The sequence below is a fragment of the Leuciscus leuciscus genome (assembly GCF_965113295.1).
Source record: "Leuciscus leuciscus genome assembly, chromosome: 1".
In the NCBI taxonomy this organism is placed as follows: Eukaryota; Metazoa; Chordata; class Actinopteri; order Cypriniformes; family Leuciscidae; genus Leuciscus; species Leuciscus leuciscus.
Window position 1 is genome coordinate 33,285,105 of NC_138725.1, and position 23,497 is coordinate 33,308,601.

Sequence of the window (23,497 nt, forward strand, 5' to 3'; positions counted from 1 at the left end):
CAACCATTTTAAATTAAAGATACACTGACTAACCCACAGATACACGTTCAATCTCTCCAAATAAATTACAAACAAAAAAATGTGCAAAACTGCATTATAAAAAAACAAAACACAAATATTCCCTCTGTTAAAAATGAGTGTCACTGTCTGAGACTTTAAATAAAAGATGTGACCAAAAGCATCTCAGCTTACAGTTACATACAATAAATGTAAAAAATTAAGACAAAATACAGCATTTTAAATAATTTAAATCTCATTAAAACAGCAGTAAAACTTTATCACAGTAATCATGAAACTACACCAACAATTCATTCTGAATAGAAACAATAACATCAAGGCAAAAACAGCGTCTTCCTCACAACAAAAACACTCTCTTTCAGAGCAATAAACCTGAACGGATCTGATATTAAACTGCCAAAAGCTGAAGATTATTAGCGTAGAAAAGTCCATTATTAATATCATAAATATGCTATACTGAGAGCTCATAAATAACCTTCAATAATCATAATAATGACTTTTTGTTCCCTTTCAGTCCTGTATTCACCTGTCCTCTCATCCACAACCACTGCTTATGGTTTCTCGAGTACTAGTAATGAATCTAATTAAGCATTATAAGACATACAAGTCATTTCAAGCCAACATTATCATCCCGCTACTGAGCACACACACACTTCTAAACACACACAACACACTCAAAGCTTCACCGCTCGAGCGATTCCCTGATGGACTGACCTGTGTGTGTCAATAACACAGGGAAAAGCCTCTCTAGATGCCCAGGGCTTCTCCAAACATCAGTGTGTGTGTGTGTGTGTGTGTGTGTGACGCGCTGAAGGAGCAAATGCACTGGAGACCGATACAATACACCACCCACATTAATATTCATGACAAACCTGCAAGCTATGCTTCCTGTAAACCACATTCACACACACACACACACACACACACACACACACACACACACACACACACACACACACTAGAGAAATCTGAAACAAAGCACAGAAAGAGCGTCAGAATGTGGCATTATCATCCATATGATGCCAATAAAGCACAAATATCCTACTGTGCTTATGAAACATAAGCATTATAATATCTATATATCCACAAAACACATTTAAAAATGTATTTTCTGAAAATGACTTACAAAAAGCATCAAATCAGATGTGGTCATAGCCGGCACTATAATAGCATATGAACGGAATAAAAATGATCAGGTGAATCTGACGAAAATGTGCAGGTCATATTTCAACCTAAAAATGATTTTCATTACACGAATAATCAACCATTTTAAATTAGATTGACCCTGTTCAAATAAATTACAAACTTAATTTTTTTTTTAAACCAGAATTTTATGGTGTAGAATTATTCAATTTATGCTTATTTAAAATAAACATCGTTTTGCATATAAGAAAACAAAGCCGATTAATATTTGTTGCATTGTGACATATACATAACAAATGTGTTTCATTTTCTCTCAAATTATTTTTATGCATCTTGTATTTGAATCTGCAACTTATATTTATAAAGATTTAAAATAGAAAATAATTCCAGCAATTAAGACCAATTTTTTTTTAATAATGGTCCCAAAAAAGGCTTATTTTTTTAAAGCAAAATATAACTTCTTATTTTTTTGCGTGTGTTTTTAGGGTGAAATGTGACCTGTATATTTTATCACGAGATTTACCAAAACACCTGAAATATAAAGTTGTTCTTCTGTGTCAGGTCGTATTCCAACCAGAAATCAGTGAGAGACGAGAAATATCGCTTTGCATGTCAGAAAACACGTCTATTTTTGTTGCATTGTGACATTATTTTCATGACAAAATCTCTCAAAACTATTTGTGTCACATATTTGTTGTATTTTCCATTTGAATCTTAAATGTATGCATATTAAATTGAAAATATTTTTTTTTGTATTTAAATAAACACTTATTTTAAACGTCATGAAAATAATATCACAAACCAAAACATCATAATGGTCCTAAAAAATAATTTTGTTTTTAAATCCCAAAATAATATTTTCTCTCTATCTTTCTGAAATGTGACCTGGACGTGTTTGTTGTGACTGAGATTAATCAAAACACCTGAAACGTCCTCTGTTTCCCTCTGTGTTGGTGTTAGTTTGTGTGCAGCACCTCCTCCTCACCTCTAGAGGGCGCCGCTCACTTTACCTGTTCTGGCCAAGATGCTCATGAATATGCAATAGTTTGCTCATTAATTATAACGGATTTAAATATAAAATAACGGAATTAAAACAAGTTTATCTGTAAACAAACAAACATAGGAGTGCATGTCCATCCCGTGTGTGTGAGATGAATGACGGGTTAACCAGAAACAAACACACACACACACACACACACACACACACTAGCTGAAGCAGCAGAAGACTGAACAGGTCGACGGCTCAGGACAGTGGAAGTTTCCAGAGGTCGGTGTGTCAGTGCATTCGGCGATGAACCGGTGCAGTTCAGACGCCTGCGGCACGTCCTGCGTTTGTTGCTGGAACACACACACACACAGCCGTTTTTACACATTTCAGACAGGCACTTTTAAAGGGGTGCTATTCTGCTTTTCCATCTTTTTAACTGTAGTTAGTGTGTAATGTTGCTGTTTGAGCACGAGAAAAGATCTGCAAACTCACAAAGCTCAAAGTCACTCCAAAAAAGACATATTTTTACAAGATAATATACATCTTTTTACAAGATGTAAAATAAGTCTCTGTTGTTGTGTTGCTGATTGTGTATGTGAAGTTTTAGCGCAAAATACCCGACAGATTATTTTTATAGCATGTTAAAATCGTCACTTTTTGAAGGTGAGAAAAAACGCACCATTTTTGTGTGTCCCTTTAAATGCAAATGAGCTGCTGCTCCCGGCACAGTGTGTGTGTGTGTGTGTTAGCAACTCTGATTACCTCACACAGACACACACTGAAATGTCAGAAACTGTTCTGCCTTTTATGTTCAAACCAGAGTCAGACAATGATGGAGAGACTCAAGAAGAAGTGACAACATGTAGAAGCAACAGGACATTTCTGAATGGTTAGTTGATGAATTTATGTAGCTGATGTGGAGTTAACTATCTTCTAGTCATTGATTAGCATATTCTGTCTTGATAATCGTTCCCATGGGCGGGATTTATGTTAATTTTAGGGTTTGTGATGTAACTAACCCATGAAGAAGCTCATTGTAGTCTCTACCAGCTGTTCGTTGTAGTCCTTAAAGCTACACTGTGTAGGATTTTCTCCCATCTAGCTGTGAAATTGTTTATGACTACCAACTGAATATTACTTTGTAGCCCCTCCCATTCCAAGTGCGTTTTAACTCCTACGGTGGCCGTATTATTTCAAATCTGCCGGCAGTCGAGAGTAATCTCCCCCTCGCATTCGTCACGGTGCCACTGAGTGTAAAAACGCGAAAGGCGAAGCTTGAATTTCCAGGTATGTCCCTCTTTGGCTAATGTATTTTCAACATGGCTGCCGCCATTTGAGCGACTCGCTCGTATGTATTCTAAATGGCGCTTACGAGAATACTTGATTAGTTGGTAGAAGTAATTACACATTAATGAGCACATATCATTTTGAAAGAACAAAGTGTTTTTTGCTAAGAATCAACTTAAAAAATTACACAGTGTAGCTTTAAAAAACGATTTCTGTAAAGTAAAATGTCTCCCTTTGCTTTGAACTTTGAGCGCTGTAACTTTGCAGATGTTGTTTATGCTCAAACAGCAACATTACACACTAACTAAAGTTAAAAAAGTGAATTCATAATCAACCACCCCTTTAAGTTTTTGTTATTTTGTGTAAATATGTCAATTTAGCTTTATTATTTTCTAAATTAGTTATATTCAGATTTAGTTTTAGTAATGGTTTTACATTAGTTTGGGTCGAGGACAGCAGGACTCACCGTGATGGTGTCGTAGGCTCCAGTGATGAGCGCGATGAAGAGCGACAGCACCATGTAGATGAAGAGCGAGATGAAGGTGTAGAGATACACCTGACTGAAGACCCACACCAGCGTCCCGCTCTGCTCCATGTCCGAGAACGTGGCGAACATGTCGTCTCCGTTGATGAGGGAAAACAGGCACTCGGACACCGTGGAGAGAGAGCGGAACTGGTGGAGAGACACAGACGAGGACATGTCAACGTTTGGATGCTAGAAGACAATGGATGTTTTAATGTGGTGATTTACAACGGTGAGCCAAAACATTATGACCACCTGCCAAATAAGCTGTATACAAGATACTGACCAAAAATGTACACTCCTCTTGATAAAAAATAAATGTTGTGATGTTATTTCCATCAAGAGGTGCCACAATTTTGGCTCAAGATCTTGTATTGTCAATGCAAGAGTCCAGCTCTCTGTAAAGTCTCCTCCAGCACATTCTCAAAGACTTTCAATGCATTTACGTTCTGGACTTCATGGGCCCCATCATAAACCTGGCGCCATGCAGTGTTTTTTTTTTGCTAGTTTCAGTCCGACGCAGTTATTATTTTCACGTCCTGCGCCACGTTGTTCTTCATCCTTCGCTCGCGGGCCAATTTGACCCCCATAGGAATGAAGGGAATGTGAGGAATGCTTCAGTACACATATCAAAACCTAAAAATGCTCAAAATTCCAACTAAAAATGCTGAAAAAAAGAGAGATTTTCTAATGTCTACATGTGTATCTGAAGAAAAACTGACTTTAGGACCCAGGGTAACAGCTCATTTGCTCCATATAGAGCAATAAGGCCATCTAGTGGCAAGAGTCATGAAATATATAAAAATATCACATTATTATTTTTTCCACAAGAAGTCAGCAGACACACCCAATGTAAGATATTTTGAGCTGAATTAAAGGGGGTTATGCATGAAATTGTGTTACTTTGAATTTAAGTTGAAAGAATGTGAGGAATGTGCTTATATTACTATTTATTTCTTATGTATTAATCAAATCTAGTAATTTAAAGGTAAAAAAAAAAAAAAAAAAAAAAATCCCAAAAAATTGAAAAAATACTATCAAAATGAAATAAAATAAGCTTTCAAGACAAAAAAAATATGAATAAGTGCAGTTGAGAGGTGCGCTTTAAACCATGTGCTTAGATCCTTAAACTACGGCCCCATGTGTGAAAATGATTCTTCATGCTCCTATCAACCATTCTTCCACAGTTTGAGCCTGAGGAATCTTGACATTGTCATCCTGGAATATGGCCATGATGTGTCTTCCTACATGATTGTATAAGAAATGAAAAGCTACACACTCCATCGATTAGGGTTATAAGAACTGTTGCCAAACATATAACATGCTAGAAACATAATAATCACTGCAATAATGATCCAATCATAGACTATTTAAATCCAAACAGTGATCTGTTTTTTTTTGGCCAGGCAGAGTGTTATTGAGCTGTGACATACTTTAGCGTGGTAGGGTCCCAGGACGATCCATCCGCAGAAGCAGTAGCCCATGTAAATGGCAGCAGCGCAGCAGCAGAACCGGATCACGCTGGGAAACGCGGCTCGTAGAGTCACGATCAGGATCTGACAACAGATCAGAAGATTCACTCGTTCAGTTTACTGTCTCTGGGTTTGCGCTTTTGACTTGGTCATATTTGCAGAGTCAGATTTAATAGAAAACAGAAAAGAAAAAAAAAGGAAAGAAAGCTCACAAAGGCTTTCTAAACATTTCAGGGTCGTATTTCAAGACAAAATCAAAAGAAAAATAAATGACTTTTTACTAGCATAAAGACTGTTTTATGGCCAATTAAAGAGTAAAACAGAAAGAAAATAAGAAAGAAAGAGGAAATGTGAAGCTCACAAAGCCTGTCAAAAAATGTCAGGGTCATAAAAATCTAAAGTTTTTTTTTTTTTTTATAAATCTTTTTAAAATAAGAATTGTTTTTACTAGCATAAACAAAAGCCTATTTTTATAACTATTTTATGGCCCAAGATTTTGTACATTGACAATTAAATGAAGTGCATTTCCCCTCCATACACTTGTTACTATAATATTAGAAAAAAATATATGCTTTATTTAAAATTTGTAGTAAAGTACAATTCCAAGCACTTTATAGTTTGTCTTACTGAATTTAGTTTGTGCCGATTTGAATAAAAGTAATAATATTGCAAGACAAATACTGTATTACAATAGTAAGAAGCATAATTGAGAGTAAAGAGAACAAAAAAAAAAGGTGAAACATTGAGACAGATTAGAATAATGAAAATTAGAATTTTTTTTTTTGATTTTGGGGTGAAATGTCACCTGGACACATGCATTGCATATTAGAAGTATTTTATTTTAAATTTTATTTGATTGAACTTTCAAAATTACAGAATTCAACAGCAAGTTCTTAAAGTCGGCATGAAATCAAATTTGACAAATCTTCTTTTTATATGTAATGTTGTAGTGTTTATTATAAATGATTTATCTGTGCACTTCATTATTTTTTTTTTAATTCATGTACCCTTATAATCTTTAATCAAATACATTACCCTTCCCTCCCCCCTCGAAACGACCTCTCTTCTCTTTCGGTCACGTGCCATGGCGAAAGGGTGCGGCCAGAGCCGATGAGGGTGCGGCTATCGGTGTCTGTCTCGTTTCTGCCTGATTCCTGCCTGAAAATGTAGCTGCTCGTCCTCGTTCTCGTCGCCGGGCTCCTCAATAAAAAATCCTTCATGGGAGGGTAACGGTGGGGAGTCCGGTGGAGAGAAATCCTCCACAACTGAATGTAAACTGGCATTCAAATCTGCCTCAATTTTGTTCGCAACGCCCAACCTCCAACGATCCAATCAATTCCCGAAGGATGAAATCAAGCCCCACCCTAATTTTTTTTCTAATTTCAGAAGCCGTTTCACTCGGATATACGTCACAACAAGGAACAAATGACAATCTCAACTTCCGTTTCATGCCGACTTTAAAGCAGCACTCAGTAGTTTCGGGACTTCTTCGCTGTATTCTCGCTTTTTGCTCGCAGGTTTCTCTCTAGAGCTCCCCCCACAGCTTCGGAATAGATATTTGACAACACTGTCGTAAAAACTCGTTGTTGATTCTCAGACACCAGAGGCTAGTAGATCAACGACATCAAAGCAGATGGGACGTTCTTTAAAACGTCTTCTTCATTCGGGTTCGAACAGCGTGAGGGAGCGCAATAATGACCGCATTTTAGCAGATTTCTTTTGGCCGTAAAGCAATTGTTTACATCGCGAGACCTGATATCACGCGATACTTCCTGACGCGGCCCGCCGGCTCAAAGTTGCAAGTGCGTATTTTCCGCTCACGGGCACCAGGGGGGTGCGAAACGACCACCATTCAACCCGAAATAAGTAATATAACCATTCCAATGACTCCGAAGCTGTTCAGTTAAGGTAAAAAAAGTTACTTAGTTCACCTTTAACACATTTCTTTTAAACATTTTCACATTTTGTATGTATAAATTGAAACACAACAATAATTGAAATAAAAAGAAACAAAAAATGTAACTTATGTTATGTTAAATTCAACATGTTAAATAAATTTAGCAGAGATGCAGTTCTTCGAGCTTTTTCGATTTTTTAAAAACTTTACAGATTCTAAATACATTTAAAGGCTGTTTTAAAATGAGCAAAATTTGTTGTTTTTTTAGTTACTCCATTTAGTTTGACGAATATAACATTTTCCTAATAACAAAAACAAATTGATAATAAATATTTTTCTTTTGGAAAAGTCATATTCATTTGAATGAAGTAAAACAGAAGACAAATTTTAGAGGTTGTGGTTCATTTTAACACTTTAAAGGGGACATATCATGCTAAATCCACTTTTTTAGCCCTTAAATGCATTTTGTTGTATATTTGGAGTGTTTAGAAGTACAGAAAAGTTGAAATTATTCTCTTCAGGTGCTTCGTTGATATCTTTATATTCTGTTTTGGTCATATTTTTCAGCCTGTTCCGATTTTTCTGTTCTCTATGACGTTTTTTGTACTATTACGTCACAGTATTTGCAGCGGAACTGCCAAATAAGGACATCGACTTCCGGCCCAACACTTCCAGCAATCCGCCATTTTTATTTCTATTTTGTAGTCCAAGCTAAAGGATGCAGAAGTTACGAGAGGGTAAGTTAAAATGTTCGGTTGTTGGATGTAGTAACCCACACGCTTCATTACACCGTCTAATGTAGATGAACTGCCGCGCTTGTGACAGGCCGTATGTTTAACTGAAAGAACGAGCAGAGAGAGAGACACGGTCGCGCGCGCGCGATACATCCATATGAAGACGTTGTTCTGCAGGTTCGTCGTCTTCATTTTCATCTCGCTCCGGCTCCGACTCTGGCTCGAACATGTAAGGCTGGCTGGACAAGTCTTCCGTTGTTGACATTTTGTTAATAACGTGTGAATAAAACTTTTCTGTGCCGCTAGATAATCGTATCTCTGCTATCAAACTACAAAAATGGCCGAACGGGGTGGAGTTGCACCGAGTGTCACCGCTACAACCTGGAGAGGGGGCGGGGTATGAAGTGTCTCAATTGCATTTAAAGAGACCGCACTAAAACGAGTTGCTCTCAGACGCACATCAGAAAAGGGGCCTGTGGAGCTATAATAATGAGGAATTCAGACCCAAGCATTGCAGTTCCGCTTTATATAGACCACAAATGTATGATTTATATGTAAAAAGGAACGATTTAAAAGCATGATATGTCACCTTTAAGACGAGTCATTTCACTCGGCGGCCATCTTTAAAACACCTCTCGGTCATGCAAGTGCAGCTCCTGTCTCTTTGAATGGGGAAACTTCAAATTCTCCAAAACTGTTCGCCAAGCTTACGGTTAAATTTCATATTTGAAATCACCAATGAAATCTGACAACAACTGTCTCATAAATCTAGTTCCTAAACGCTCGAATAATGACATAATTTTTAGGCTGGATCAAGCTCATGCGCAGTGGAAGCGCCTCTGACTGTTTGCAGTGATGCGATGACTTTACCAATCAGTGATTGGCTCTTATTTAGAAGGCGGGACTTATTCCTCCATATTGAGCATTGCACTTTTCCCCATTCAAAACAATACGAGTGACGCGTCTTGTGTTATTCTATAGTCTATGGTATTGCTCAATGGGACATACAGTCAAACCAAAATTTATTCAGACACCTTCAACATTTCTAACATTATCACAGTTTATTCTCTATAGTTTAGAAAATGGTAATAAAATATGATAAGAACTCTAGTTATCAGATCAGACTAGATCTGATTTGGCAGGTTAGACTGTCTGACAAATGAATTATGTTGAATATCTGTCAGCTGTTAAATTTAACTACACAATTAGATAATACACATTTAGCTCAACCAATGACCAAGCAATGCTTCATTCTGTTCACTCTGTGGTGTAGAAAGGTCGCATTAGCAAAAGAAAAACACTTGGTCAGGTCAAAGTGTCTGAATCATTTTTGGTTCCAAATTTTTCCTGGTAGTCACCGTATGAAGAATTTGTGGGTATAATATGTCACAGTTTACTTTATTTTGCTCTCCTCACTAACATAAATGAACTATAGTGTCCTGCACCCACTAGTAAAAATATATACAAAAATGAATAATTTTTGGTTTGACTGTAGAATATGCGACAGGAATGCAGTGTAACTCACGTTGTATTTCTGGAAGAAGCTGAAGTATCGTAACACCCCGACCCAAACCATCAGAGTGGAGGTTCCCATCAGAATACTGCAGACGTCATACGACGACAGGTTCTGCGAAACAAACACAAGCACCAATCAGATCAGAGCTCTTCTCGAACGCATCAGTGCCCCGGTTGCATAAAGCACCTTAAGTGTTATTTTCCCTTAGGTTTTCCTTAAACTTAAGGGTGTTGCAAAAAATAACCGTGAAGTGTTACTTAAGAGTTTCTTTGGGTGAAACGTCATACACTAAGAATTTCCCTTAAGTATCTATTTTCTCTTAAGTAATCCCTTAACCCTCTACTGCATGAATTTTGATGACACATGATAAAAATTATTTCACATCATTTCCTGGCTCATTTGGGAACATTTTATTGATTTATTGAAAAATGTCCCTCCCCCAACCCCCCCACCCCAAAATATTTTTTTGTTGCCTGAGGGCAACGTTATGCAACAATGGTAAAGAATCATAGAGAAAATGATCATTATACAATTCTCAGAGAGCAATACAAAAATAAAAAAAATTATTAAAAAATGTCAAGAAATCATTTAAGTAAAAAGGGAAAAACACTTAAATAACTCTGACTGGCAATCCAATGGACGAGTCTGGGTTTGGCAGGAAAACGGTACTTGCCTGACTGCATTGTGCCAAGTGTAAAGTTTTGTAGAGGGGGGATTATGGTGTGGGGTTGTTTGGTGGAGGGGGGATTATGGTGTGGGGTTGTTTGGTGGAGGGGGGATTATGGTGTGGGGTTGTTTTTCAGGGGTTGGGCTTTGCCCCTTAGGTCCAGTGAAAGGAACTCCTAATGCTTTAGCATACCAAGACAATTTGGACAATTTCATGCTCCCAACTTTGTGGGAACAGTTTGTAGATGGCCCCTTTCTGTTCTAACATGACTGTGGATGCTGCACATTAGTGTCACTTTGGTGACTTTGGGTGTTCCTGTGCACCCAGGAACCCTACATCTTCCCTACTTGTAACACATTATTTGCCATTGTGAGGTATTGTCCAAGACATCCTTGAAAAGTACCCCTTATCGCATAACGTTGCCCTGAGGCAACAAGAAGAAAAACTGAATTTGTGAACATGCAAAATAAAAATAAATTCACAAAACCTGCCAAAAGGCTTCTCTACACCTTCATACACACACACATATTTTTTATGTACAGTTCATGTCATTTTAAATATGATTACTAAAGCAAATAATCTTGCTTTCATCTCACACCATGTGCTCCTGTGACCATGTGTCAGAAAAGGACGTCCCGCCTTCAAATGGTGCTTGATAGTGACTCCCAAACCTTATTGGACTGTTCTTTGATACTTTTTCAAACATTCTAATTGGTTGCAATCATTTAAAGAAAAATGTACTGAACACAGGGCTTAAGAAAACTTTCCGTTGCCTGGGGGCAACGCTATGCAGTAGAGGGTTAAAAACCGTTAAGTGTTGCATAAAGCCCCTTAACTGTCATTTTCCTAAGTATAACATAAGGTTTGGAAAACTTCTCCTTAAGAGTTACACGGCGCGAGCAGGTTCAATCCAAGTCTTCTAACGAGACGCGATCGGCCGCTGTATATGATAGACAAATAAAAAATTTGCCATTTTTTTACATATAAACACACAAAGCACATATTATATGGTTAACGGAAGCTCAAACGTGCGTCCGTCACGCGCGAGAACAAACCTGGTTCATTGGCGCACGTTTGAGCTTCCGAAACAGCCTGGATTAATATGGATTACTTTTATGTCTTTCAATAAATGGCTAGAAATATATCTTTATTTGTTTCTAAAGATGAATGAAAGTTTGTTGGGTTTAGACCGACTTGAGGGCGAGTATGATGACAGCATTTTCAATTTTGAGTAAACTATCAATTTGAGTTTTGTCTCGTAAGGCCCTTCTCTTTCATATTTGATTTTCTTTTTTGTTTTCCTCATCCATGTTATGCTGTGTTCTGTGAAACATACCGCTATCTGTATTATCAAATATCTGCATTAACAAATAACGTGTCCATGGCAGCAATCGAATTTTATAACGGCATAACCTGGGTCGCTGTCGAGAAACACTTAACGGTTTCCCTTACCTAAGAGAACCGTTTAAGGGATTATATGCAACACCCTTAGGTCATTCATTTAGCTGAGGGGAAATCAAGCCTTAAAGGTGCATTGTGTAATATTTAGGAGGATCTGTTGACAGAAATGCAATATCATATACATAACTATGTTTTCAGTGGTGTATAAAGACCTTACATAATGAACCGATATGTTTTTATTACCTTAGAATGAGCCTTTTCTATCTACACACACCGCGGGTCCCCTTACATCGACATGTTTCTACAGTGGCCGGGTTTCGTCACTATGTTGTTCTTCGTGCAAAGATCTAGCTAAAGTCAGCCGATAAAACACTGATACAATGATGAAAAAGTAACAATAATTTTCGCAATAACATATCGTTTTACTGAATAATTAAGTAAACCTAATTTCGAATTGATCTTTGTAAAGAAACCTCATTGCTGAACTGGCTACTCTCTGCTGTCTCAGACGACGACATCACTTCCTGTCGGCCACCATAACTTCTGTTCGGTGCAATTCACAACCTCACCACTAGATGCTGCTAAAAATTACACAGTGCACCTTTAAGTCTCATACTTAAGGGAAAAACTTAAGTTGCTTTATGCAACCGGACCCCCAAACCTCACAGAACCTTGGTCTCGATGGCGATCTTGATGAAGGAGGCGATGATGGTGAGGACGTCACTGATGATGAGCAGGAGGTACCAGCCGTTGATGAACTCCATACGGTCGGCCCAACACACCGAACGGCCCAGAGACTGACGGAAATAACACACAAACTCCTGCCGGCGCAGGGGAACTGTGAGTTAGGATGCATTAGGAAAGCACTCACACTTTAACTGCATTTACACTGCAAGTCCTAATGCACAGATCCGATCTTTTGATCATTTTATGTCCTGACTGTTTACACTCACTTTAGACAGGACTGGTATCTGACAGGGGTGTAACGATACCCTCATGTCACGAATCGATACATATCACGATACTGAACTCACGATACGATATTATTGAGACACTTCAAGACATAAAAGGTTAACAAAAAACGCACTGTTGATTAAAATGCTAAATTTGGCGTTACATTGTGTGTGTAAATGAATAGGCTTGGACTTGTGCTGGAAACCCAAAGCACAGGACAATAGAGACACCAGAATAACAATATTCATGATTCTGAAGCTGAAAATACAGTATTTTAGACAAATATGTTTGCACTCTTTCACTGACTAGATATATTAACAATAATGTAGGCCACTTTTTACTGGTAACATCAGACATCTGGCATTATCAGGACCCACAAATATTCCCCCATTGCATTATTATACATTATATTCAACATTATATACAGTAGTTTAATGTAGGACTGACACTAAAACTCTGTAAGCTTTTTCTAACACAGTAATTTTTATTTTGGGTGAATATCTGTGTTTACATTCATTTCCACCCAAAAAAGATTTCTTGTGATCGTTTTACTATGCACATGATAGACCCTGGTTTTGAATGACCGTGCTAAAATTATTTATATAATTCATGTCAAGTAGTCATGATTATTTGCCGGCATGGACAAGACAACAGCTGTCATGACTCGTGAATGTTTTGCAGCGCAAAATCTGATGGAACAGATATATAGTCCGGAAATAATTTTTGTATAATAACACATTTTTATTTTTAATAAATCATTTTTGCCAACTTATTCGGGTTTACAGTGTGCATCAAATTCCGATCCGTGTCAGATGTGAGTAAAAGATGGTATTTTTTGTGGCTTACGTGTTGCAGGATGATTCCCCTGAGGATGGACCGCCCACACAACACCAGAGACAGACCGCACACCACCGCCACCAGCACGTCAAACGCCACGCGCGCGTAACTGTCCGCTGGACACAGAGACACACAGGTTCAGCGTCAGCAGGACACACACAGTGTGACAGTGAGAGCGCTTGGGGTCGGCTCACCGTGTCCCGACACGTTAGGGTCTCGGCACTCTTTAATGGAGACGTCGTTGAGCAAACTGAGCTTCACTTTACCGCTGTGAGCCTTGTTATCAAACAGGATCTGAAACACACACACACACACACACACACACACACACACACACACACACACACACACACACACACACACACACACACACACACACACACACACACACACACACACACACACACACACACACACACTTAACCATATAGTCAAGATTTAGGAAAAAACAAATGTAAAATATTCACACTTACATGCCTCATGTGCTTTCAAATATTATATTATATTATATTATAATATAAATTACCCTTCCAAAATCTGAATTTTGGGGGGATTTTTTCATGTTTTTGAAAGAAGTCTCTTCTGCTTACCAAGATATAAAATACAGTCAAAAATTTGAAATATTATTACAATTTAAAATAGCTGTTTTCTGTGTGAATATATGTTAAACTGTAATTTATTTCTGTGATCAAAGCTGAATTTTCAGCATCATTACTCGAGTCTTCAGTGTCACATGATCCTTCAGAAATCATTCTAATAGGATGATTTGATGCTCAAGAAACATTTATAATTATTATTAGTGTTGAAAACATGATACATTAATGTTCAAAAGTTTGGCGTAAGATCGTAAAATGCATTCAATTGGTCAAAAGTGACAGTAAAGACACTTATAATGTTACAAAAGATATCTATTTTAAATAAACAATGTTCTTTTGAACTTAATATTGAAATAATCCTGGAATTTTTTTTTAGCACAGCTTCCACAAAAATGTGAAGCCGCAAAACTGCCCAAATGTATCATATGTTGACTGTATTTTTTATCAAATAAATGCATCCTGAGTGAACATAAGTGACTTCTTTAAAAAGATTCCAAACCTTTGAATGATAATATAATATAATATAATATAATATAATATAATATAATATAATATAATATAATATAATATAATATAATATAATATAATATAATATAATATAATATAATATATTTTCATGAGACATTATGAGATGTTGTGAAAGTGTGAATCTGTGCGTACAGTGATGGAGAAGGTGTAGCAGTCGGGAATCTCGTTATTAATAATCGTCTGGATGTTTATGGCCTTCAGCTGAAACTGGATGGTCACATTAATCAGCCTGTGGAGAGACAGACAGAAGTGCAGAGAGGAACTTGAGCAACCATTTCACAAGACTAACGGCTCTTACACAGATCAGGGTTTGACAACACTAACGGTGTGTGTGTGTGTGTGTGTGTGTGTGTGTGTGTGTGTGTGTGTGTTTACAGAGCTACAGTTACTGTCCACAAAACTGAGCTAAACCTCCCTTTGGGGATGTTAAAAAACACTGATAAAAAGGTAAACAATGTTCTGTTTGTGCTGGTCTGTGATTATTATACTTCCTATTAGGGATGCACCGATCCACATTTTTTCACTTCCGATCCGATCCCGATACCTGAATTTGGATATCGGCCGATACCGATACTATTCCGATACCAGAGCTGTGTTTGCTTTAATATTATTATTATCATTATTGTTTATTTTATATGATGCTGAAATAAACTCCTCTCAACAGGCAAGTATGATATGTAGGCCTACATATTTATGCATGTATGGTAAGTATAAGGTCAGAAAATGAAGTCAGAAAAACAGTAAATCCTGTTAACAGGAAAAATCCCATTCTGAAAACAAATATGCAACTGTAGGTCATGTCAATATTTATTACATTCCCAAAATGTCAAATACTTGAGTCTTGAAATATAAGAAAAGTGCAAGTGTAAACATCTTACACACACACACACTATCTAAAGGGTGATCCTCGCTCCGATGCTGTAACTCTCTCGATGAATGCTCGATCAACATCAGCCATGTGCAAACAGACAAGCGGATTTCGCCTCAGACGCGCGTCAATTTCGCTTCAAACTTTTGCTTTTTACGAGCGTCAATTTCGCTCTGGGCGCGCGAATGGATTCAAAATATTCAAGCGTCCAACTAGACGCGGCAGACGCGAATTTGACGCGCTATTCGCGTTTGGTGTGAACGCACAGTAACGTGGTGCTTTTTTAAATGTTTGATTGCATTCGTTGTGTTGTACGACGCGAGGGAGCTTCAACGAGCTCTGAATTACGGCTTTGCAAACATTGCATTTTGCTGTCTTGCTCTGCGGTGTTTCCAGTGTGAAGAATTTCCACACAGCGGCCGCAAACTGCGGAATGGATTTCCTGAGCGGTGGCGTGTCTCATAACTCTGTCTCATTGAGCCGCGCCTCCGTTCAGGAAATCCATTCCGCAGTTTGCAGCCAGCTAGCAGACTAGCCGGCGGGAATCACTTTTGGAGTCATTTCAGCAGACAACGTTAAAGCGCAGACATGACTCAAGGATATCGGATATCTCCGCAGGTTGGATCGGGAAAATCCGATACGTGAATTACGCTGGTATCGGTCCCGATACCGATACTGGATCGGATCGGCCCCATCCCTACTTCCTATATAAGCAATAGAAGCTTTTAGTATGTTCTCATTTGGAATCGCTGGATTGACGTGTGTCTGTCTCACTTTTGGAAATTGAGGTTTAAGGTCTTGTAGTGGTTTTGCAGTGGAGCTGAAGGGTCTGGCGGTGGATCCACTCCGACACAGTCTAAAACAACAACAGAAACACACAGGAGAAGAGTCAGTACGGCTCATTTAGAATCACTGATCATTCAGACGGATTGCTAGGCAACAGAGGAAAACAGAACACAGATTCCGTGGAATTCCGAATATTTAGAACTCTTAATATTTAGCTCTGTTCTGAACCCTAGTGAGACACCTTCATAGGGAGCATCGCCACCCTCCCTATTCTGCTCTCTCAAGTGGACTGGCAAAATGATTAGGCCACATGTATATGCATCCTTTATGCAGAGAAGGCAATCCCAGAATGCACTGCAATGAGGTGCAAAATCAGGATGAAATATTTGCTAAAGTTGGCATGAAACTGAAGTTGCAACCGACTTTACTACCACATACTTTTCTGAGCTAAACAGTTTTGAAACATTTTATACATTGGTTGTTGACTGGATTGTAAAAAATGAGTGATGCATACTGAATTATTTTCTTACTTAGTATTTTTGTCTTGTTTTCAGTATGATTGTCTTATAATTCTTATAATGTCTTATAAATAAGTACTTATTTGAGAAGGACATTTTTAACTTTTTAATAAAAATGTATAAAAATTAAGTGAGTTTGTGTTTAAAACAACACAAAATATCCATAAGAAAAAAATATTGGTAATAAAATAGTACTATAATATTAAAAAATAATAAAAGTAATAATAATTATTTTCAATAATAAAAAGAAAAGGGAAAACAATATTTTTCCTTTTAAATTACGTTATTTTTGTTACTTGCACTGACATTTTTTCTTGTTTTAAGTGACTAAACTAGATTTATGGCTTTGATTTCCTCGCAGTTTTAGAGTAAAACGTGATTTTGAAAATATATATTTCATATAAAAAATGAAAATAGTATTTTTGTGCATTTTTCATTAAAATAAATGTAAAATTCTGTTACTTTTTTTAAACTTGACTTTTTTCACTTCAGCAATAATCTGCCAAGTGTCGTCTTTGAAAAGAGACCAAACTTAAGTCAAGATTTCAAGATTTTCGACAGTTTACGTTGGAAATTTAATTTGCAGGTCTATGTTCAAAAAGTGAATAAATGCATTATAAATACAGCGTAAATATAATTTAGTATAAATAAATCCCATAAAAACAGTGGGATGTTTGGGAGTGGGAGTGAAATAGTACATTAATTTCATTGACAAAAAACAAAAAAAAATCCTAATTTTTGAGGGACACGCGGAGAGCACCAGAGAGTTAAACACATCAGACAACGAGACGACTAGCTTTTAAACTCAGAGCTATGCATTAGTGTGATGTGATGTCATTTCCTGCGCACCCGTGACAACATGAGGGTCGATGTCAAACGTGTCGTTGACCGGGTCGATGGTGCCCTTCCTGTAGTAGTGCTGGCACAGATAGAGGGCGCTGTCGTTCACACCCGCACCGCGGACATACGCGTACCTTCCCACTGACGTCTGCGGCAGAGACAGATACTGACACACACACAGACAGAGAGTCAAAGGTCAAAGGTTATATTCAAACGCATCTGACACACTGTAAACTAGTTCAGCACGTTTGCATGAACTGATTTGATGTAGATGTTTTGACATGAAGCTCAATGTTTCAACACTCGTCTGATGTGCTAATGTTGCTAACATCCTGTTTCGCTAACGGTCTCTGAAGCTACAGATTGATCAACAGCCTCCTCATCCACAGCAAGCTCTGCAGTTACTTACAGTAGTTTCATTAAATTCATTAACATATTTATTAAGCAAGGTTCAAAACCTTGGGGTCGGTAAGACTTTTTAATGTCTGTCTATCTATCTATCTATCTATCTATCTATCTATCTATCTATCTATCTATCTATCTATCTATCTATCTATCTATCTATCTATATTGCACAGAGAATTACAGAAATCTTCAGGCATGTGTTTTCGTCTGGAGGTTGTTCTCCTCAGGTTAGATTGTCTGCAGTCTCGCACACAGGTGTTAAAGACAAGCGTGTCCCTCATGCGCTCATGTGACATGTTTAAACACACACTGACACACACAGATGCGTGTCTACTCTGTACCTGCTCTATGGTGTAGTTGATGTGGTCGTGGACGCTCTTCTGCGTGTGGATACACAGCGGCTCCTCAGAATCATCCCGATAGTCCCTGAGGAACAGATGCTTGAAGGAGTCGGTGTTCTCCTCCCTAAACGCCACCACCATCTGATTACTGAGACCAAACAGCACCAGCTGACACACACACACAGGTGGAAACACACCAGTTAAGACAAATATCCACTGTGTCATAACACTCACTGTTGTCATTGTAGAAATACTCCACTTTCTGCCCCAAAACCTAATAATTTGGTATTTTACTACAGTAAAACTAACAACTTGTGTTAATTAACTTTATTATCCATTTTCCGTTTACACAACACTGTTTTTAAAACAGAAAAATGTATATGCATTTTGCCCGTTCGCTTACTTGACAATGGCATTTTGGGGGCCTGAAAATAAAAACTTTTGAAAACGAGAGTTAAAGTGCATGTTTTTGAAAACGATACGTTATCGTATCTGTAAACGACAAAAACGCGACAGAAAAAGACAGCCAGAATCCGAAGCAAGTAACAAATCATTCGTACCCTTAAAGGAACACTCCACCGTTTTTTGAAATAGGGCTTATTCACATTCTTTTATACATTTAGATAGGTGGGCAAATGCATTTTTGTCTCAGTGCATGCATTGTTTTAGTTTGACAGGGTTGGCGCTAGCTTAGCTTAGCATAATGAATGGAATCCTTTGTTGCCAGCTAGCATGTCCTGAGTAAAAGTGATATAAAAAAAAAAAACCCCACCTAATTACTTCTTGTGGCCTGCGTATTCACAACAAGTACAAATAGCGATGCAGATTAACACTAGGCGATTTCCTATGCAGATTTTGACTTGGGACTATATTAGGGGGAAGCACAGGCGAAGCACTGCTACTTGGGCGCAGAGATATCACGCCCAAGTAGCAGTGCTTCGCCTGTGCTTCCCCCTAATATAGTCCTTAATCTGCATCACTATTTGTACTTGTTGTGAATACGCAGGCCACAAGAAGTAATTAGGTAGGGTTTTTTATATTTTTTATATCACTTTTACTCAGGACATGCTAGCTGGCAACAAAGGATTCCATTCATTATGCTAAGCTAAGCTCACGCCGACCCTGTCAAACTAAAACAATGCATCCACTGAGACAAAAATGCATTTGCCCACCTATCTAAATGTGGGAAAGAAGGTGAATAAGCCCTATTTCAAAAAACGGTGGAGTGTTCCTTTAACGAATGCAGTTTTAGTGCTGTGAAATTTACGGAAACCAGATTGAAGAGGCTCAAAAAGATTGTTTGCAGTAAGATGAGAGTGCAATTGAGAAGCAACAATTTGCTCTAAAAGTTTAGCAAGGATATGAAGATTGGAAATGGGACGGAAGTTTTTTAAGTTAAAGTGCAATCGTCTTTGTAAACAACAAAAACGTGAATTTGTGAAAACAGTGACGTCATGCGTATTACATGTTCAGTCTATAGACGCGTAGTGTTTCTTTACAAAGTGACATCGCCATCTACTGGCCTGACATGAATAATACAACAATTAAAAACGCTTTCGCGGATCCGTGTGAATGAGGACGTTGTCTGTACGCGGAAAATTTGAAAAAGGTCAAACTTTTAAATTGTTGTCATGTAAACGTATCCTAGATGACTCTGAAAGCCTCTTTCACTGTTTGAAAGCGATCATATATTAATGCATCATGGCTTTACAGTAGCACAGCAACTTCTTGTAGTGGCACATCACTTTGATTAAGTGCTAAATGAGGAATAATGTTATTAATATCCCAAATATTACCAGTCAATAAAAGTAAAAAGCAAAAGTGTCCAATAACAAAGAGTTAAAGAGACTGATTAACATTTAACTTATTTAAATTTAATCATTTGAAACGCTTTCATCCAAAGCACCTAATAAATGCAGAAAGGGTTGATGTACCTGTACAGTGACTAAGATGATCTTCAGCAGCTGAAGGACCAGTTTGAAGGGTTTGCGGCCTTTCGCGTAGTATTTATCACAGGGGCTCATGAAGAAGTACTTCAGCTTCCTCCTCAGGGCCTCCTCCTCCTCTTCCTCCGGCCCCCGAGGGCCCGTCGCACACACGTCCAGGGTGGGGGGGCTGCGGTGACACCTGCCGTTCAGGTCGCCGGAGCCGTATCCCATCACGGGACTCAGCAGCCGGTCCTTCTCTGAGGAACACACACAGTACAACAGGTCATTTGCTGTTAAAATCAACAACAACAAATGGTTATTTTGTAACCATATACATTTTTTTTTTTTTTTTATAATTGTATATAAATATATTAGGGCTGTGCAACGATTAATAGCAATTAATCGCATCCAAAATAAAAGTTTGTGTTAACATAATATATGTGTGTGTACTGTGTTTTTATATTTTGTATATAAAAATACACACACATGCATGTATATATTTAAGAAATATTTGCATGTACTGTATATATATTTATATATAATTAATATTATATATAGATATTTTAATCGTTTAATCGTTTCCTTAAAAAAATTTAATAATAATTTATATATATATATATATATGCTATATATACATATATATTATTATTACTATTATAATTATTTTTTTAGATCTGTGCAACGATTAATCACTTCCAAAATAAAAGTTTGTCAAAAAAGACAATTTTTTAATTTTGTGTTTCTTCACTGCTCTCAGATGTTTTTGCTTAAACTGTAAATGAGACAAAAACATGAGAATGAGACTCGATAAATGTAGCCGAAGCAATCATTTAACCTCAGACACATACATATTAAAAAGACAGGCATATCTGTCATAAAAGTTATATCATAGAGATGTAACAGTTATGTAAATAACGGCGAATAATATAATATTAATCAAACCTGTGGCCCCTTCAGCTGAAGGTCTGGTGTAAGCGCTCGACATACTACGACCATTGATGAGCAAAATCAGATATTGATAGATAAATCACATTAATATGATCGATGTGCTTCAGGAATGTAAACAGACGCGGATGAAGCGCATCACTGCAGAGTCTGAACATGAGCAGAACAAAACACAAACACCATCATCAGATGCTCCTCTGACCACAAGCGCTGTCAAGATAAAAGTCACAAAATGACCTAGGCAGGATGTATTTTCGACTGTTCGTCCGACATGTATTAAGTACCATAGAAAAGCTATTTAAAATTAGCACATTTTATTTTGCTTTAGGCCTAAATAAAAGAAAACATTCAGGATTCATAAGGAGTTTCTCTTGAAATAAGTGAAAAACGCTGCCAGCCCACAGATTCCTCACTCTCCTTCTTTTTATTTTTGTTTTGTGGCGCTGTCAAAATAAAAGCCCCAAAACGAACCAATCATGCAGCAATGTATTTTAATGCTATAGAGGGGTAATATAAAATTGTCACATTTAATTTTGCATTAAATTACGAACACATTCATCATTCATATTGACTTTGTGTTGCTGCAAATTCCCCTGGATGATTTTCAGAACACATTCCTCGCTTTCCTTCTTTTTCCTTCTTTTTCACATGTAATTACACACACACACACACACACACACACACACACACACACACACACACACACACACACACACACACACACACACACACACACACACACACACACACACACACACACACACACACACACACACACACACACACACACACACTTAACCATATATTCAAGATTTAGGAAAAACCAAATGTAAAAAATTCACACTTACATGCATTTGTCAGACACTTTTATCCAAATGTATATATTTTATCAGTTCATGCATTCACTATCAAACCCATGACCTACTGTTTGAGAGATGCTTCTAAATTATAATTATATTTCCAACTCCAAATATTTCAGCATTTCAGTGAAAACTTTAATCTAAAAATGTACATGATTCAAGAGTGTCTCAAAAAAGATCTCTTTTGTTTTAATAACATGTTTGTGTCTTTTATTGCCATTAATGGCATTTTTTTCATTCCATCTTCTTATTTGTCTTTTTGGGATTGATCCGTTTGTAAAATAGGCACCTAAATAGGCACAAATAAATTGGAATCGCCTGCTAACCAACACCCCAAACTACCAATGCCCGCCTTTTATTTTTTATTGAATGCCAGTCACATACAAATAATAAACATGACAATAATCCAACATATAGTGTAAAAATATTAAACAAATATAGACTACAACAAATAGGAAAATAAAATATGCAGTGTAATTTATAAAATAATAATACAAGTAAAAAGGTGGTGCATTTTGCTTTACTATTTTTCAACCCAAGTAGTAACTCAATATACATTTTCATATCTATCTGATAACAAAAAGTTAGGTTTTCCTTTTGCCCATTTTGTTTATGTATATGGTATTTTCCCATAATAAAACAAAGATTAACAATAAAGGCCATGTTTGGTGGTAATCTTTGTCTATTAAAAAAACAAACAAACATATTTTTCAGAAAAGTAAACTTTCATCCATAAGCATTTACAAAGAAAACATCCAAAATCTACCCAAAACATTTAGCTATAAATGCAATTTAAAAAATAAATAAATAAGTGGACAACATTTTCTTTCTCAGTCCCCCAGAAATCACATTGAACATCTACATCAGTGCGCAACCTAAGAAAAAAAGTTTTAACAGGGCACACTAGATGAAGTATTTTAAAATGTACTTCTCTTACCTTATTTGTTATGCAATATTTTTAGGCAGCAACCATGTCAATGCACTCAAAATTAGAATGCCAGTATCAATTTTTTTTATATGGTACCAACACCTATGGAAGCTTGTTTCTGCCACTGAATAATAAATACATAATAATAATTGCGACTTTTTATCTCACAATTCTGACTTTTTTTTCCCACAATTGCGATATATCAAGTCAGAATTGTGACTTTTTTTCTCAGAATTGCGAGATATGAAGTCAGAATTGCGAGATATGAAATCAGAATTGTGAGAAATAAAGTCGCGATTGCGAGATATAAAGTCGCAATTGCAAGATATAAAGTCGAAATTCAGAGAAATAAAGTCGCAATTGCGAGATATAAAGTCGCAATTCTGAGAAATAAAGTCAGAATTGTGAGATAAACTATTCTGAGGGGAAGTCTTTTTTTCCCTTAGAATTGGACTTTATATCTCACAATTGTGAGTTTATATCTCTCAATTCTGAGAAAAGAAGTCAGAATTGCGAT

At 37.1% G+C, this 23,497-nt stretch overlaps 1 protein-coding gene and 1 long non-coding RNA gene across 2 annotated transcripts in view; both read right to left on the reverse strand.

Moving 5' to 3' along the window:
- The window catches only part of mcoln1b (mucolipin TRP cation channel 1b), a 21,565-nt gene extending 117 nt beyond the window's left edge, over nucleotides 1-21,448 (reverse strand). The window contains exons 1-13 of the mRNA XM_082140980.1: nucleotides 21,190-21,448; nucleotides 20,254-20,504; nucleotides 18,320-18,487; nucleotides 17,583-17,739; nucleotides 16,204-16,285; nucleotides 14,694-14,790; nucleotides 13,632-13,731; nucleotides 13,447-13,553; nucleotides 12,318-12,467; nucleotides 9,588-9,689; nucleotides 5,393-5,515; nucleotides 3,903-4,109; nucleotides 1-2,499 (exon numbers count right to left, since the gene is read on the reverse strand). The exon at nucleotides 1-2,499 is cut by the window's left edge and continues 117 nt beyond it. Of these exons, the coding sequence (XP_081997106.1) occupies nucleotides 2,368-2,499; nucleotides 3,903-4,109; nucleotides 5,393-5,515; nucleotides 9,588-9,689; nucleotides 12,318-12,467; nucleotides 13,447-13,553; nucleotides 13,632-13,731; nucleotides 14,694-14,790; nucleotides 16,204-16,285; nucleotides 17,583-17,739; nucleotides 18,320-18,487; nucleotides 20,254-20,504; nucleotides 21,190-21,232 (1,719 nt within the window). The 5' untranslated portion in view covers nucleotides 21,233-21,448 and the 3' untranslated portion in view covers nucleotides 1-2,367. The remainder of the gene's footprint in view (nucleotides 2,500-3,902; nucleotides 4,110-5,392; nucleotides 5,516-9,587; nucleotides 9,690-12,317; nucleotides 12,468-13,446; nucleotides 13,554-13,631; nucleotides 13,732-14,693; nucleotides 14,791-16,203; nucleotides 16,286-17,582; nucleotides 17,740-18,319; nucleotides 18,488-20,253; nucleotides 20,505-21,189) is intronic.
- On the reverse strand, nucleotides 6,325-8,013 carry LOC309478284. The gene is made up of 2 exons (XR_014198921.1): nucleotides 7,363-8,013; nucleotides 6,325-6,886 (listed from the first exon to the last, which is right to left on the reverse strand). It is a non-coding gene; the product is annotated as an uncharacterized lncRNA (long non-coding RNA).
- Nucleotides 21,449-23,497: the final 2,049 nt, after the last annotated feature.